This window comes from Eucyclogobius newberryi, unplaced genomic scaffold (assembly GCF_026437365.1).
Source record: "Eucyclogobius newberryi isolate DKJ021-1_F unplaced genomic scaffold, fEucNew1.0.hap1 SCAF_6, whole genome shotgun sequence".
NCBI lineage: Eukaryota > Metazoa > Chordata > Actinopteri > Gobiiformes > Gobiidae > Eucyclogobius > Eucyclogobius newberryi.
Window position 1 is genome coordinate 10656422 of NW_027316278.1, and position 18316 is coordinate 10674737.

General features: G+C 47.5%; 1 protein-coding gene and 1 long non-coding RNA gene across 2 annotated transcripts; one reads left to right on the forward strand and one right to left on the reverse strand.

Moving 5' to 3' along the window:
• The first annotated feature begins 1474 nt into the window (after positions 1–1474).
• Positions 1475–3624, forward strand: LOC140347303 (uncharacterized). The gene is made up of 3 exons (XR_011924368.1): positions 1475–1698; positions 2140–2260; positions 2368–3624. It is a non-coding gene; the product is annotated as an uncharacterized lncRNA (long non-coding RNA).
• Positions 3625–10128: 6504 nt separating this feature from the next.
• LOC140347417 (uncharacterized) lies at positions 10129–17007 on the reverse strand. The gene is made up of 4 exons (XM_072433856.1): positions 16683–17007; positions 15150–15247; positions 14442–14672; positions 10129–10268 (listed from the first exon to the last, which is right to left on the reverse strand). Exons 1-4 carry the CDS (start codon positions 16994–16996, stop codon positions 10129–10131), a joined length of 783 nt encoding a protein of 260 aa, XP_072289957.1. The 5' UTR covers positions 16997–17007.
• Positions 17008–18316: the final 1309 nt, after the last annotated feature.

The window sequence follows — 18316 nt, forward strand, 5'->3', positions numbered from 1 at the left end:
TGGATGAAAAGTTTCCCACAGATAGATAAACTGTGTAACACAATATTATTCATAACCCAAATTGGCTGTGATGTAATGTATTTTCAAAGGGAAATCGATGCCTGATTGATGAATGCCGTCTATTAACCAGTGAGGCAATATTAGTAGAGAACAGAGATAAATATCTGTTATAATTAGTGCGCAACGTGTATTTAAACCAGGTCGCTTAATGAAGTCTTGGATTGTAAAATAGTTGAGGTTGTACTTAGTATGAAGCGAAAGCATTAATTAACCACCGTGTTGTTGTTTTTTTCAGCAGATTTCCATAAAAATGAATAACCAGAGCAAAGTGCAGACTGCTGTCATTTTCAGAGCCACCAGCAGGGGACACACCACCAGGACGCCAACACAAAGACGTGAAGACATGAGGCCTGAGACTGGACGCTGTGGCCCCAACCTGCAAGGTGCATGAAGGAATAACATGTGAAACAAGTGACATACGTCTGTCACTGTTCACATGGTCAGAAAGGGCCCAATTTCATGGCACACTCTCCTATATCTAATAAAGCCTAAAAAAAAAGAACATGAACATTCTCTAAACAATGTCTAATCAATTGTGTTGATGGTATAGATCAAGGCTGTTAAACTAAATGTTCCTGAAGGCCAGACTTTCTTTAGGACCGTGGCCATCGCCTCGGGCCATGACACAATTCAGAGCCACACAAAATATCCCCTAACCCAACAACAACCCTAACCTCTAACCCTAACCCAACAACAACCCTAACCCCTAACCCAACAACAACCCTAACCTCTAACCCTAACCCAACAACAACCCTAACCCCTAACCCAACAACAACCCTAACCTCTAACCCTAACCCAACAACAACCCTAACCCCTAACCCTAACCCAACAACAACCCTAACCCCTAACCCAACAACAACCCTAACCCCTAACCCTAACCCAACAACAACCCTAACCCCTAACCCAACAAAAACCCTAACCCCTAACCCAACAACAACAACCCTAACCCAACAACAATCCTAACCCAACAACAACCTTAACCCCTAACCCGATAACAACCCTAGCCCTAACCCTAACCCAACAACAACAACAACAACCCTAACCCCTAACCCAACAACAACCCTAACCCCTAACCCAACAACAGCAACCCTAACCCCTAACCCTAGCCCAACAACAACCTTAACCCCTAACAAATTTAAAGTACTAAAGCCTTACCAACATTGCTTTTCAAAATTGACAAGCCAGTACTGAGCCAGACTTAAACTAAGACTAGATTTCCAACCAGGTCTGAACTATCCCAGGCCGGGACCATACCAGGACTAAACGTGCCCCAGGCTGGGTCAGGTCGTCTGTAGGGCCTGATCTGTCGTTTGATGATGATGATGATGATGATGATGATGATGATGATGATGATGATGATGATGATGATGATGATGATGATGACGATGACGATGTGACCACCCTCTTCAGTGCAGGGCTTCGGTTGTCCTCTCCTCCACCGACAGAGCAGCAGACAGCCCTCCCCTGAGCGACCCTCACCCAAACCGGACCAACCCAGCACCACCAGTCTGCTGCTCTTAACCACCATCAAGGGCCAACTAGAATCCCGAGTCCTCCCGGCTTTGAGACCAAGAGCCGGGGCCAAATCCGGACTTTCCAAGACTGCTACGCCACGTGTCTCCAATATCTCTCCAGCAGGTGCATCATCATTACACGCCTTTCTTCCGTGTGAACTTTTTGGGTGGAGGATTTTGGCTGATTCCCCTCGTTTCTGCCCACTACACGGCACGCTTCCTCCCATGCGATTGCAGATGTAGCTGTAACCAAAAGCAGACACGTTTCTCCCGACCACATGTGCTTATTTTCGCAGACTCCGACAAATAATCCGATTTTATTGTAAATTGACATGAAAGCCGCTCCGCAGAGCATTCTATCTGTGTGATTTGGATTGAAAGCAGCGTGTGTTATTGCTACAGTTTGCGTAATTGTGTCGCGGTTGGCCGTTTCGGCGATAACAAGCCGTCGGGATTCGCGTGCGGTTTCATCTGCGAGGAGAGAAACGTTGTCCAAGATCTACAGTTGTGTTTGCGTTGCCGATGTGCTGTAAATGACATCTACTGTATGTATGTGCGTGCGCAGAAACGGCTCCCACGGATCCACGTGAAGGTCAAGTTCAGATCGGGTCGGTCCCGGAGCTGCACTTGTACCTGCCTTCGTCCAGATGTGAGGAAGATGAGGATGAATATACCCAGGACAGAAGGTGAGTGACTTTGAGTGATACGTTTCTCTGTTGCCCGCTGCACACATTTGATACGTCATAGTTTATGTCCGTGATAAAGAGCCAGAAACTCGATTATTTTCTTCCAGATTTGAAGACATTGTACAGCAGATGGAATAAGGGCCAGTTTACTGTCCTGTCCTGGTGTTTGTGAAGAAACGATGAAAAATGTATTGAAAATGAAGCCTGCGTAAATTCAGCCTGGAAGACCTAACTCCACCCATCTACCTCAAGGCCACCATGGAAGGACCCCGCTCCCCAGCGCCATCATCGCACTCAAGCGGGCGCCCGCCTGTCCGTCTGTGAGAGTCAGATCCCTCACTTCACCATGGACTCTCCCAGGTTTCTGCGCTTATCCCAAAGAGGTTATGCAGTTTTTTTCCCGGCCAAGAAGGAGGGTGAAAGGACAGGGGGCGTCTGCATCATGGCCCTCGCACCTGCTCCTCATCCCCAATCAACGCTCCCAGTGACTCCTCCCCGCTCCCAATCAGCACCAGGCGGTCGCATTTAAGCCCTCAAGCAGATGGCTCGGCCGCTCAAACTGTACTGCGACCCACCGCCTCCCCTGCTCCTCCTCTGCATTCCCCTCATCCTCTACCTTCTCTTCACATCTACCACCACCAGTCTCCAGGCTCCGGGGGGACACATCTAATACAAATAGATCATGGAGTGCCCATGATTGCAACGTCTTCCGCCGGGGTCTGAGCGCCAAATAACTCGCGAATAAAGCTTGCTAAACAGTCCATTCTCGTGGGCTCTTTGTCTCTCCAGGGTGAAATGACAGGACGTATTGCGGAATCTCAAATGTTTTGGCACGATTTACACAAAAACACATTCATCTGACCATTTAAACATTGCTTCAACAAAATTAAGTTGTTTTCATATATTTTTGATTGTAAAGTAAGAATTTCTGTGACACTAGAGGAGTTTTGGCCCAGTGTACTATAATGTTTGCTTAATAATAACCGTTCTTAGTGTGATGTCATTACAATCAGGAAGTAAGATTATAAAGCCAAAAAACGGCTAAACGGGCTAAACATTTTTTGTATTTTTAGCTTAATCTTTAATAAATATAATGATTTTCAAATGTGTTTTAGTAAGTCCAACCTGTCATAGGCACTTTAAAGTCTAATGATGAACATTTGTGACTGAATTAGATTTGCATTGTCCCGCTGCAAACAATCGATAACATATTGGATCTGCTAATCTTTATAGTCTATTTGTCCCTTGCAATAATAACGAATCACCATTTCTGACACACTAAAAATCTCCCTTTTCTTATCACAAATTAATTTAAAAAAACAAAAACGACACCAAATTAAACAGCAGCTCTAGTGCAAATCTAAGCCTCAGGACATCCATTCCAAGCTCTGACAATTTGCTGAATGTCCTCCCTGCTCTTCTCCCCCATTTCCACACTATACTGACCTACAGCCAATAAAACATATGGGTTAAAAAAAAAACTTAATTGATTCTGATTTCACACTAAAAATCTCCCTTTTCTTATAAAAAAAAAAAGAACCTCAATTGACTGTTAGCGTAAACAAAAAAAAAATCACTATAAAATGTGCAGATTATGTATTCGGCCTTAAAAGATTTAAAAGACTGTGCTAAATCCATGGTGGGCCTCCGATGCAGGCCCCGTGCAGAGCCGGCTGACTCTCCTGTTCCTGAACTGCTCCGGGTCGCTCGCAGTCCTCACGTCACATCTGCGGCTTTCGCCCAAAAAAAGAGTCAACGCGCGGCCCGTCCAAAACCATGTCCCGGCTGTGAAGTCCAATAAAGGGTGTGGACTCCAGGCACAAACTACTTTCTCAAACCAATTACGGAGCGCTGCGGTGCTCGGCGGTGAGACGGGGTTGTTGTGTTCGCGGGGCAGTCGTGTTAAACAGCAGACGGGGGGGATGAGGTTACCGGATTTTCTGTAACACCGGGTGCTCTGGGAGATATCACTCCAGAGCAGAGGAACAGGAGTAACGAGGTTTTCCCATTGCCAAAGACGCTCACTGACACATGACAATGTTCAGACTGTGCTGTGAAGTAATGGGAACGATCGATGGAAGTTTAGCACACAACAACTGCACAAAGTGTTCAGAAAGTAGTGAGTGGACGGTCTCTTCTCCTTTAAGAGCTCCTATTAAACATATACTGTAAAATGTTACTTCTTATTGTATTGCATTAGTGGAAGGAGTACTCAGTTTTGTTCTTTAAGTGACAGTAAACGTAGGTACGGGAGCAAAAACGCTTAAGTATAAGTCAGTTTAAGTAGTATGTACAAAAATCTATTGAAAGTATTGAAGGGCCCGTTTAAAAATGTACTTTAAGTGTAAAAAGTAAAGTATTTCACACAGTATTTGTGATCTATTTAAAGTGTTGAATGCAGTGATTTTATAAAGAATTGTGCAGTTGCTTGTAAATGTTGTTCTGGGGATTATAATGTATACATTATTTATTTATATCACTTTACATGCTAATATAACTCCTCAAACCATGTAAAAAGTACTTCTACTTTTCAGTCCAGCACAAAAATGTAGTGGAGTAGAAAGTAAATTACAAAGTACAGTACTTTTACTTTAGTACTTTGATACTTAGGAATAGTTTTGATAATTTTGATATCACGATAGAAAAATAAATAAATAATGTTTACAAAAGATGTCATTTTCAACAAAAAATCATTTGTTTTAAAATGTCATATCATCTTGAGCCCTTTAAATTCAAACATTATTCAGGAAAGGTCCTATTTTCTCTTGGTTTCTTCCAGTTTTACTTGTTCAAGCCTTTTTTGTTTGTTTTGATTCTAGTTTTAATATTGATTAGTATTTGGGTATCTTTTATTTTATTGCCAAATGCTTCTGCGTTTGTCTCTTACTACAACGACTTGTAGATGGACAAACTACATCTAATATGCTTTACATACGGCATCTCTTTTATCTTTAAACAAGTACTGTATTTTCCGGACTATAAGTTGCACCTTTTTTCATCGTTTTGGCCGGGGTGCGACTTATACTTATACTTATACTCCAGAGCGACTTATATGTGATATTATTTGTTATTTTCACGCATTTCATGCTCCAGTGCAACTTATATATGTTTTTTTCTTCTCTATTATGCATTTTTTGCACTTATAGTCCGGAAAATACGGTATATTTTAAGTTAAGAATGAGCTCGTAACGTTCGTAAAAACACAACATTAAACTACTGCTAAACCTGAGCGAACAGATCAGAAAAAGAGCAAATAAACTTTATGAAACTCTATTTAACTTAAACGACCGGCCAACAAAGGCTACATCTGACATTTCTAACATTTTTAAACGTTTCTGGTTAAAAATGGCCACACTAACGACTCAAATTGAGAAAATGACAGCTTGTCCTTGCACTTCCTGCAGGACGCGTGCAGAGCCGTCCGACCCGCAGGAAACTGAGGTCAACGCGAGCAGCTCTGACCCCCCGCTGCCGTCGCCGCCTGAACTCTTCACGCACCAGTGAGGACCAGGCTGCCCCGGGACCCTCCGCCACCTCACCACCCGCCCCACGTGGCACCGCACTGGACGCGGGCCCTCGTGACCTCAGGCAACCGGTGTCAGACCAGTGAAAGACGGAAAATAGCAACACCCGGGAAGAACGCCTGCATGTGCTTCTATGTTCGGGCCGCGTGTATTTACTTTCAAACCCATCATCTCTCTGAATTGGAGGACTATAAAGAGAATTAACTCGGGACGGGGCCAAACCATGTGCTAAACAGGCGTCTGCGCGTGGGACGACTGACGCGGTGCACCGAGGATCCAAATAACTGCCATGATTATAGCGGACGGACACGGTACATAAAGTACAATGTAAGGCCAGCTCTCCCACACTGTGACGCTCAGAGGTCTGTGACGGTCAGAGGTCTGTGACGGTCAGAGGTCTGTGACGGTCAGAGGGCTGTGACGGTCGGAGGTCTGTGACGGTCAGAGGTCTGTGACGGTCAGAGGTCTGTGACGCTCGGAGGTCTGTGACGGTCAGAGGTCTGTGACGGTCAGAGGTCTGTGACAGTCAGAGGTCTGTGACAGTCAGAGGTCTGTGACGGTCAGAGGTCTGTGACGGTCAGAGGTCTGTGACGGTCAGAGGTCGGTGACGCTCGGAGGTCTGTGACGGTCAGAGGTCTGTGACGGTCAGAGGTCTGTGACGGTCAGAGGGCTGTGACGGTCGGAGGTCTGTGACGGTCAGAGGTCTGTGACGGTCAGAGGTCTGTGACGCTCGGAGGTCTGTGACGGTCAGAGGTCTGTGACGGTCAGAGGTCTGTGACGGTCAGAGGTCTGTGACAGTCAGAGGTCTGTGACGGTCAGAGGTCTGTGACGCTCGGAGGTCTGTGACGGTCAGAGGTCTGTGACGGTCAGAGGTCTGTGACGGTCAGAGGTCTGTGACGGTCAGAGGTCTGTGACGGTCAGAGGTCTGTGACGGTCAGAGGTCGGTGACGCTCGGAGGTCTGTGACGGTCAGAGGTCTGTGACGGTCAGAGGTCTGTGACAGTCAGAGGTCTGTGACAGTCAGAGGTTGGTGACGGTCAGAGGTCGGTGACGGTCAGAGGTCTGTGACGCTCGGAGGTCTGTGACGGTCAGAGGTCTGTGACGCTCGGAGGTCTGTGACGGTCAGAGGTCTGTGACAGTCAGAGGTCTGTGACAGTCAGAGGTCTGTGACGGTCAGAGGTCTGTGACAGTCAGAGGTCTGTGACAGTCAGAGGTCTGTGACGCTCGGAGGTCTGTGACGGTCAGAGGTCTGTGACGGTCAGAGGTCTGTGACAGTCAGAGGTCTGTGACAGTCAGAGGTCGGTGACGGTCAGAGGTCTGTGACGCTCAGAGGTCTGTGACGCTCGGAGGTCTGTGACGGTCAGAGGTCTGTGACGGTCAGAGGTCTGTGACAGTCAGAGGTCTGTGACAGTCAGAGGTCGGTGACGGTCAGAGGTCGGTGACGGTCAGAGGTCTGTGACGCTCGGAGGTCTGTGACGCTCAGAGGTCTGTGACGGTCAGAGGTCTGTGACGGTCAGAGGTCTGTGGCGGTCAGAGGTCTGTGACGGTCAGAGGTCTCTGACGCTCAGAGGTCTGTGACGCTCAGAGGTCTGTGACTGTCAGAGGTCTGTGACGGTCAGAGGTCTGTGACGGTCAGAGGTCTGTGACGCTCAGAGGTCTTTGACGGTCAGAGGTCTGTGACGGTCAGAGGTCTGTGACGGTCAGAGGGCTGTGGCGGTCAGAGGTCTGTGACGCTCAGAGGTCTGTGACGGTCAGAGGGCTGTGACGCTCAGAGGTCTGTGACGCTCAGAGGTCTGTGACGGTCAGAGATCTGTGACGGTCAGAGGTCTGTGACGCTCAGAGGTCTGTGACGGTCAGAGGGCTGTAGCGGTCAGAGGTCTGTGACGCTCAGAGGTCTGTGACGGTCAGAGATCTGTGACGGTCAGAGGGCTGTGACAGTCAGAGGTCTGTGACGGTCAGAGGGCTGTGACGGTCAGAGGTCTGTGACGGTCAGAGGGCTGTGACGGTCAGAAGTCTGTGACGGTCAGAGGTCTGTGACGCTCAGAGGTCTGTGACGGTCAGAGGTCTGTGACGGTCGGAGGTCTGTGACGGTCGGAGGTCTGTGACGGTCAGAGGTCTGTGACGCTCAGAGGTCTGTGACGGTCAGAGGTCTGTGACGGTCGGAGGTCTGTGACGGTCGGAGGTCTGTGACGGTCAGAGGTCTGTGACGCTCAGAGGTCTGTGACGGTCAGAGGGCTGTGACGGTCAGAGGGCTGTGACGGTCGGAGGTCTGTGACGGTCAGAGGTCTGTGACGGTCAGAGGGCTGTGACAGAGTTCGACAGCGGCGGGTTTTTGAAGTGGATGTGGTTGTTAAGTTGTTTTAAACCAGAGCGATGATTCTTGGATGTGGAACTGGAACGAGGTCAGAAAGACATCAAACGTTATTGTTGTTGTTGTTGTTGTGGTAAATATCTGATTCTTTGGGATTTTCACTTCTTGATCAGTGCAGCATGTTCCTCCCAGCGAGCATATGTATTACCTCAGATGCCCTTCCAATTCCAGGACTGATGTGTTTTGAACAGCTGCACACGGAGCCTGGTACTTGTGTTTACACTCTATCAGCTTCATGTTAATGGAGCAGGAAAAAACACACAAAACATCACATTTACCAAATTTATCTAACTTCAACCTCTTGTTTCAAATCTTTACTTACTGTAAGATTTAGCTTGATGAAACAAAGCAAACATTTTTTGTTGGTTATAACATGCTCAAAACTCTACTACACGTGGTAACGTTTTCTAATGAGGCCATGTGTTTGTCAGTCGCCAAAACAGCCCTGGATTTTATAGTTTGTGATGTTTGGAGGCTCGAGCTGACGTGTCACCAAATATGACAGCTGCTGCTGGACAACCTCAAACAATCATTTTAAGATTTACTGAACAGCTGTCATGTTTGATGACCCGCATAATAAATACTGGTTAGACTTTATACACGAGTTAGAAAATGACTGGGGAGATTATTAAGGAGAATACGTGGGCAGTTTCCTTTGACAAAAGTAAAAAGCCTACTTTTAAAACAGTGCAATGGCTTTAGACATGATTAATGACAGAAGATTCTATTGACTTTGAACAATAAATGAATCAAGTTTAACGACTGTAGTCAAGCATGTCAGAGAAAGGAACACAGAGTTCTGTTAAGAAACACTAAAGGGTTTGTTTGTCCATGTGACTGGATTTACTAACAAAAACGTTAAGCAATTTTCTTTTATTGGAGAACAATACATTTACAACAACACTTACAATACAATACGTTTATTTGCCTTGAACTAGGTTTCAAATAGTAAAAAGCATAATACAGAAAGTTTAATAATGAGAGTCGTCCCGCCATGAAGAATGTGCACAAATGTATTTCAGTACGTTTCACAGAAGGTCTTTAATCAGATCACTAATTAAACTGTGTTATTGTCTACTCTCATGTTGTGTCCAGTGCCATGGCCGCCACAGGCACGCCACCTCCGGGTCATTGTACTTGACACAGCGAGCGTCCTGCGGGGCTGTTGTTTTGAGTTCACTCCTCTCATTGGCCCGTGTCAGTTTAGGTTAAGGGCCAGAACAACGCTGGCCAGAAAAAGCGAGACCGTCCCGCCGCGTCTGAATAACATTTACACATAAACAATGTTGAGAAAATATAATGAGACTGGGCACGACATGGGCATTAACTGCAGAGTGTTATTGTGCCATGCAGCCCACAAACGCTTGTCATAGTTCCACTTTCCACAGGATCCTAAAGTGTTACTACTGTGGCTGTTTGTAGGACTTTTTCCCATTGAATCACTGCTTCACATGCAAATCAAGTGTGAAACCCATCCAAATATTAAAGTATATAACATGTTTAGTTCATGATAGTTATGTTATGCATCTGCTCTTATCAGTAAACTGTAAATAGGATGTTAAGATTCTCTCCATAAGTGCAGAAGTTCAAAAATCTCTGCTTAAATGACAGTTTTACAACCTAATTATCATCTAAAATAAAACGACAAAAGGTTTACACACTCAACAATGACTTTTAATGAGGCTCTGACACAGCTGACACACTCGTCGCGAGCTAATGCTAACGGCTATAGGGGAAAAACAGTGGTCTGGCTCCGGAGCCCTTCAAATCTGACTGGATTAGCGGAGTTGCTAAGTGGCATTAGCATCGAACGCCATGCCTGCCAACTTATACGTCTATGGGCTTTTCCCTATTCAAATGAAATAATATGACCGTTCGCCAGGGCTGATGGTTGACTCCGATAGTTTGCTGAATGTCTCTCCCAGTGTAACAACAAAGCAGGCACTCTTCTTCATGCTCTATGGTTTACTGCGGTCACTGTCCCGGGTCAGTGTGGTTTGGAGCCTCGGGGCGGTTCTCGCTGCAGTGGTAGCAGATCATGCACCACAGGCTGGGCTCCGGGCTGATCTGGACGCCGCTGCTGCTGCTGCGAAAGGGCCTGAGCGCACATGAGCCTGTTACAGAAGAGCAACAGAGGAGAGGCCAATGCTGTCGTTAATGAAGGGGCTTCCAGGGCTTACTCGTGTTTATGTGGTAGAAATGTCTTAAAACAAGATAAATCAGATAATGTGGCGAAATAAAGTGAATAAATCTTGTTTGCATTCATGAAATTTGCAGTGTAGACGGACTTAGCTCGTAACCTGGTCGACAGATTCTACTTCTACGACAGAGATCGAGCTGCTTCACAGACTTCATTACAGTGTGTTTGTTTTTTGCGCGTGAAAGGAAGTGTATGTACGATTTTGATTATACTTTTATAAGCAATGACCTTTCCGTGTCCCCAGATTTGAGGTAAACATGTTCAAATCGAGTGTCGCTTTCATTGATAATAATTGTGATGTTGGTGAGTTTTTCATGACAAAAACATGATGATATAATTTGGTGTTTTGTTTCTCAAGACGATTCTCCATCAGAAAGCAGAAAGAGCCTCACATAAGTCTCTTATTTGTGTTGCCAGTTTCAAAAGCCACTGAATAAAGGACAAACTGCACTGGAAAACAGATACTCAAAATGAATCATTGAGTACTTCACAGCGCCGCGTCCCAAACCTCTCATGTATCAGTGTTTGGTAACTTACTTACTTTTATTTGTGGGTACCACTTTGTGTCCTTTCCACTAATCCAAATATTTTAGTTTTGAATTGATAATTGCTATGGCAACCGCGCGAGCAGTGCAAGCAACAGCGTATTACCAACATGAGAGATTTTTAGTTAATCGACCACATCTACTGTAGTTTTAGTTGTTAAAATCTTAAAATAGGGACAAACAAACTAAACGATCTTTTTAAGGTGGTCCAGAACCACTCAGGCTGATCAGGAGCACGTTGGGACAGTTTTGACTTCACGGATGTGTCTATAATAAAGCTCAGGAGTCGAGGCGGCTGCTCCAGCTGGTTGATCCAGTTTGGATCTCAGCTCGTGACGTCAGAGCAAGTCAAACTAAACTTACCCAGGGTGCACCGCGTTCAGATCAAGTCTTACTTATCCCAAACGCTCCTATTCTTTTAATGGTTGAACCAGCACCGTGAAATCATGAATTTATGAAATACATATTTTTAATGTTAAGCTTTAAATGTTTCAATAAATTATTTGACACATATAATGAATGAATGGACCATTGAGTAAAGTAGTTGTAGATTAAATGAATGAACAGTGCATTAAAGTAATTCACTCCACATTTAACTCATACATTTTGCGATTAATAAATTAATGACTTATATAATTAATTGATCCTCATTTAAGCATTTAATTTTGGCACACAACATCCTCCATGTGCTGTGCAGCGTGTGAATTCAGACAGAAGAGTCTGCAGTGTTTCTCTGGAGGAGTGTGAGTCTGTGGGTGTCACGGCGATGCAGGGGCGGAGCACACAGAGAGTGAGTCTGTGGGTGCCACGGCGATGCAGGGGTGGAGCACACAGAGAGTGAGTCTGTGGGTGCCACGGCGATGCAGGGGCGGAGCACACAGAGAGTGAGTCTGTGGGTGCCACGGCGATGCAGGGGTGGAGCACACAGAGAGTGAGTCTGTGGGTGCCACGGCGATGCAGGGGTGGAGCACACAGAGAGTGAGTCTGTGGGTGTCACGGCGATGCAGGGGTGGAGCACACAGAGAGTGAGTCTGTGGGTGCCACGGCGATGCAGGGGTGGAGCACACAGAGAGTGAGTCTGTGGGTGCCACGGCGATGCAGGGGTGGAGCGCACAGAGAGTGAGTCTGTGGGTGCCACGGCGATGCAGGGGTGGAGCACACAGAGAGTGAGTCTGTGGGTGTCACGGCGATGCAGGGGTGGAGCACACAGAGAGTGAGTCTGTGGGTGCCACGGCGATGCAGGGGTGGAGCGCACAGAGAGTGAGTCTGTGGGTGTCACGGCGATGCAGGGGCGGAGCGCACAGAGAGTGAGTCTGTGGGTGCCACGGCGATGCAGGGGCGGAGCGCACAGAGAGTGAGTCTGTGGGTGCCACGGCGATGCAGGGGCGGAGCGCACAGAGAGTGAGTCTGTGGGTGTCACGGCGATGCAGGGGCGGAGCGCACAGAGAGTGAGTCTGTGGGTGTCACGGCGATGCAGGGGCGGAGCGCACAGAGAGTGAGTCTGTGGGTGCCACGGCGATGCAGGGGCGGAGCGCACAGAGAGTGAGTCTGTGGGTGTCACGGCGATGCAGGGGCGGAGCGCACAGAGAGTGAGTCTGTGGGTGCCACGGCGATGCAGGGGCGGAGCGCACAGAGAGTGAGTCTGTGGGTGCCACGGCGATGCAGGGGCGGAGCGCACAGAGAGTGAGTCTGTGGGTGCCACGGCGATGCAGGGGCGGAGCGCACAGAGAGTGAGTCTGTGGGTGCCACGGCGATGCAGGGGCGGAGCGCACAGAGAGTGAGTCTGTGGGTGTCACGGCGATGCAGGGGCGGAGCGCACAGAGAGTGAGTCTGTGGGTGTCACGGCGATGCAGGGGCGGAGCGCACAGAGAGTGAGTCTGTGGGTGTCACGGCGATGCAGGGGTGGAGCGCACAGAGAGTGAGTCTGTGGGTGCCACGGCGATGCAGGGGTGGAGCGCACAGAGAGTGAGTCTGTGGGTGCCACGGCGATGCAGGGGTGGAGCGCACAGAGAGTGAGTCTGTGGGTGCCACGGCGATGCAGGGGTGGAGCGCACAGAGAGTGAGTCTGTGGGTGCCACGGCGATGCAGGGGTGGAGCGCACAGAGAGTGAGTCTGTGGGTGCCACGGCGATGCAGGGGTGGAGCGCACAGAGAGTGAGTCTGTGGGTGCCACGGCGATGCAGGGGTGGAGCGCACAGAGAGTGAGTCTGTGGGTGCCACGGCGATGCAGGGGTGGAGCGCACAGAGAGTGAGTCTGTGGGTGTCACGGCGATGCAGGGGTGGAGCGCACAGAGAGTGAGTCTGTGGGTGTCACGGCGATGCAGGGGCGGAGCGCACAGAGAGTGAGTCTGTGGGTGTCACGGCGATGCAGGGGCGGAGCGCACAGAGAGTGAGTCTGTGGGTGCCACGGCGATGCAGGGGCGGAGCGCACAGAGAGTGAGTCTGTGGGTGCCACGGCGATGCAGGGGCGGAGCACACAGAGAGTGAGTCTGTGGGTGCCACGGCGATGCAGGGGTGGAGCACACAGAGAGTGAGTCTGTGGGTGTCACGGCGATGCAGGGGCGGAGCACACAGAGAGTGAGTCTGTGGGTGCCACGGCGATGCAGGGGCGGAGCACACAGAGAGTGAGTCTGTGGGTGCCACGGCGATGCAGGGGCGGAGCACACAGAGAGTGAGTCTGTGGGTGTCACGGCGATGCAGGGGCGGAGCACACAGAGAGTGAGTCTGTGGGTGCCACGGCGATGCAGGGGCGGAGCACACAGAGAGTGAGTCTGTGGGTGCCACGGCGATGCAGGGGTGGAGCACACAGAGAGTGAGTCTGTGGGTGCCACGGCGATGCAGGGGTGGAGCACACAGAGAGTGAGTCTGTGGGTGCCACGGCGATGCAGGGGTGGAGCACACAGAGAGTGAGTCTGTGGGTGCCACGGCGATGCAGGGGCGGAGCGCACAGAGAGTGAGTCTGTGGGTGCCACGGCGATGCAGGGGCGGAGCACACAAAGCACAACAGAAACACTAATGAAAATGTACTTGTACTTGTGAAGCTGTTGACAGTGTAAACATCAACAGCTTCACTCTAAAACTCTAACTTATCTTTAAGCATAACCTGGTTTAACCTGGTTGGAAATAAATTATGTAATATAACGATATAATTACAATGTTTTGTGTAGTCTATTCAAACGAGTATGAGTTAAAATATTACATCTAAAGTGCAACAGAAAACAGGAAATGACTTGTTTGTTCAAATGTTCTTTGAGGAGAACCCCCAAACCTCCCTTTACATCATCTCATCTCAACAGAGACCCCGAGTCACATATTCTCCCCAGGCCTCCCCTCATTTCTTAATAGTAATTTTGCATTTAATTTATGTCCATATCTTTAATGACAGTGTTTGTCATTTGGTGGGCCACGACCAAAATCTTGTTTAGGATTCACCAAATGCCTAGAACTGGCCCTGTCATTTGTTTTTGTCTCTGTGTGTGGCGCCTGGCTCGGCTTATGGACTTACTGCAAGATAAAGACAGCATTAGTACTTCAGAGTTTTACCCAGGACAAAATATGCCACTGCGCTGACACAGAGCATGATGAGGAAGATGGTGCCATGTCCCAGGTCTCCGAAGGCACAGGCGTTGGGACATGCACAGGGGCTCTCCACCCAGATGTGCAGGGGCCCCTCCGCGGACAGACGGGTGCTCTGGATGAAGGAAGCCGACTGGTTTGGGTTGCAGTGGTAATGAACGACCGTCAGCGCCTGCGCCTGCTCATGCTCATGCTCAGCTGGAAAACGAAAACATGTCAGGACACAAAACAGTGATTACCAGGGCTCGACCTTTAACAACGGTCCACCTGCTGCATGCTGGGACATGTTCTGTGGGGGAACGGTTTCCTGGTGTCATATGCGTTTATTTCAATTAGACTAGTGACAAGAGAGACTGCGGCACACATGGTAAATGATGTCTATAACCAGAAAACACATGGAAAAACTTGAACTGAAACAAACTGAAAACAACTGAGAAAAATAATAAGTTGGCAATTTATAAAGTTTCAGAAATACATTACTAAAATAATTATAGGTCTTGTGCTCATTACGTGTCACAGAGCTGATTAGCCCTGAGGAAACTTTAAAAAAAAAAGTATGAATCTCTATGAGGAAATATGAATAATGTACTTCCGGATCTGAGCAGTGGGGGGCACTGCTGAGCTCTCTGATGGAGCTACAAAGTGCTGTTGTGTCAGTGTAAAGTGTGAACTCACCAAAGTAAGAGACTGACAGCACCTTGAGGCTGTCGTTGTAGTGGAATTCATTCCCTTTGTGTCGGCCATAGTTCATAAATCTGCCCACTTCTGGAGACCTGAAAACAAGCACATCTGCCATTACAGTATGAGCACGGACATTTTATATATAACCTTTTAATACTATTGCTGCCTAATATTTATCCTATAATGCTTTAGTTGTGACACTACAGGCACACATATAAGCTATAAGATGTGTTATTATTTCACTGAATCCACTTACATCCATAGATTTATATGGAACATTGGAAGTTCAAAGGTCATCTCCTCCAAATGTATTTTTCTCCCTTAAGGACAAAAAGACCTGCACTTAAAGTGAATCTACCTTACAATCCAGCACTTTTGAGATGAAGATTTTATTATATTGATTTATTTAAGTCTTAACACAAAATGTTTTTATTTATGTTTATATAAAATACAACTTTATACATTTTTCAGAGTTGGACGTGCCAAATATGGGCAATTTTGATTAACTTTTACACATAAAATTCCCTATTTATATATAACACAAGAGACAAAATAGGCTATATGATGAAAAACTCGTAATACAGTTGTCCTTACTTTTAAGTAAGTAAACTATACTAGACAATCCAAATTTATAAATCTAAATTTAATATTTTTCCTATTCACCTGCAGAGTCTGGCTTTAATATATAATTTATAACTGTATCTACTCACTTCCAAGACAGAGTAAACTGCAACCTCATAATACTTGTCTCCAGTTACGTCCACAACGCCAGTTTAACTCAGTATTGTACTGTACTTAGATGTATTGTGTTTTGGCGCCCCCTGGTGGGAGTTATACAACAGATGAAGTCATGTTTTGGTGGATACAAATGAACAGAATTTAAATGATTCCATTATTTACCAAATTTATGGTATGAAGACATTTGCAATTGTGTTTTACATAATTTCTTTATTTAATAGGAGATTATACAAGATTTACAACTTTAAAATTCAGATTTTAAAGTTTTACAGGACAAATATTTATAGAGCCCTCGCAATCTGGGTCCTTTTTTATGGTAAAGCAAACAGACTATTCCATCACGAAAACTTAAGTTGAATGTATTTTAATAATTGAAACAATAATATTATGGTCTGCTTTACTTTGTACATTTAACATTCTGATGACAAAGCATAATTTATAGGTTATACACATTATACATAAAGTAACCTTGTTGTCAAGATTATTCAGTTAATCGATAATGATGATTATTCTGGTCATTAAGAACAAAAAAGTAATACTTATGACTTATTTATAAAACAAAATTAAGTTTTTAGCATAATCTAGAGTTTATTTTGTTCAATTTCATAAAGCTGATCAAAAACGAGAGGGAAAGTAACGTTGTAGAAAGAAAGATACATCTGTTTTTTCCCTCACAATAATTGCAACACTACACAAACGTAATAGCTCAAATATGAATGACATATCTGGCAACACGGTTAGAACCCAGTAGAGTTGTCATTGAACATGTAACTGCACATGTCCTTTTACCTGACGTAGAGACACGCGGCCACATCCGCGCACTCGCCCCGCAGCTCCGGGGGACTGAAGGGCTGACAGGGACTGAAGGACAGCAGCGTCTCCTCGCCCGGCCTCTGGTCCACGGACAGCGGCAGGAGGCGTCCCAGGAACCCCTCCGCGTCCCCCATGGCCCTCAGGTTGATCACCCCGCTCCCGTCCTTCATGATGCACTTGCAGCTGTTCACCTTGAAGCAGCCCGGTTTCCTCTGGGGCGACGGGAGACACGGAGGGGCCCACAGAGCAGAGCCGAGGAGAAGAAGAGGGAGAAGAGCTGGGAAGCCCATGGTGACTGGGCTAAGGGCCGTCGGGGGCCGTCAGGGGCCGTCAGGGGCGAGCCGCCGCGGGGCCACATGACGAGGTGGTGCGGGACAGTGAAGCAATTAGAAGAAAGGTGATTGGCATTGTCTGCATTCCTCCCCAGGCCACAGCAGCAGAGCTTTAAGTCGTAGATACAGTTGTTCTTATAAGCACCATTTATTTATCTCACGTGTGTTGAAAAGTAAAAACACTAAAAACAAAAAACACAAATAAAACACTCTGAAATACAGTGTAGTTTTAGTGTGAGGCATACATTTCTATGATGTTCAAATGTTTGGCATTAAAATCGCACAGACATGACAGAAATCACTTCAGTCACATGCACAAGTAAATAAACCTGTTTTTAGATTAGATTTGAACATTGTCATTAGTCCTGACTCTGGCACCAGCAGGAGGCTGGTCCATGTTTAGTCCTGACTCTGGCACCAGCAGGAGGCCGGTCCATGTTTAGTCCTGACTCTGGCACCAGCAGGAGGCCGGTCCATGTTTAGTCCTGACTCTGGCACCAGCAGGAGGCCGGTCCATGTTTAGTCCTGACTCTGGCACCAGCAGGAGGCCGGTCCATGTTTAGTCCTGACTCTGGCACCAGCAGGAGGCCGGTCCATGTTTAGTCCTGACTCTGGCACCAGCAGGAGGCCGGTCCATGTTTAGTCCTGACTCTGGCACCAGCAGGAGGCCGGTCCATGTTTAGTCCTGACTCTGGGCACCAGCAGGAGGCCGGTCCATGTTTAGTCCTGACTCTGGCACCAGCAAGAGGCCGGTCTGTGTTTAGTCCTGACTCTAGGCACCAGCAGGAGGCCGGTCCATGTTTAGTCCTGACTCTGGGCACCAGCAGGAGGCTGGTCCATGTTTAGTCCTGACTCTGGCACCAGCAGGAGGCCGGTCCATGTTTAGTCCTGACTCTGGACACCAGTAGGAGGCCGGTCCATGTTTAGTCCTGACTCTGGGCACCAGCAGGAGGCCGGTCCATGTTTAGTCCTTTAGTCCTGACTCTGGGCACCAGCAGGAGGCCGGTCCATGTTTAGTCCTGACTCTGGCACCAGCAGGAGGCCGGTCCATGTTTAGTCCTGACTCTGGCACCAGCAGGAGGCCGGTCCATGTTTAGTCCTGACTCTGGCACCAGCAGGAGGCCGGTCCATGTATTGTCCTGACTCTGGGCACCAGCAGGAGGCCGGTCCATGTTTAGTCCTGACTCTGGCACCAGCAGGAGGCCGGTCCATGTTTAGTCCTGACTCTGGCACCAGCAGGAGGCCAGTCCATGTTTAGTCCTGACTCTGGGCACCAGC

Bases quoted from the DNA above. Each gene is read 5' to 3' on its own strand.
- LOC140347417 (XM_072433856.1), bottom strand. From the start codon at position 16,996: ATGGGCTTCCCAGCTCTTCTCCCTCTTCTTCTCCTCGGCTCTGCTCTG. The intron at 15,248-16,682 runs GTAAAAGGACAT...GCTTGTTTTCAG, and splicing joins GCCGCGTGTCTCTACGTCAG to GTCTCCAGAAGTGGGCAGAT. The intron at 14,673-15,149 runs GTGAGTTCACAC...TTCGTTTTCCAG, and splicing joins GCTGTCAGTCTCTTACTTTG to CTGAGCATGAGCATGAGCAG.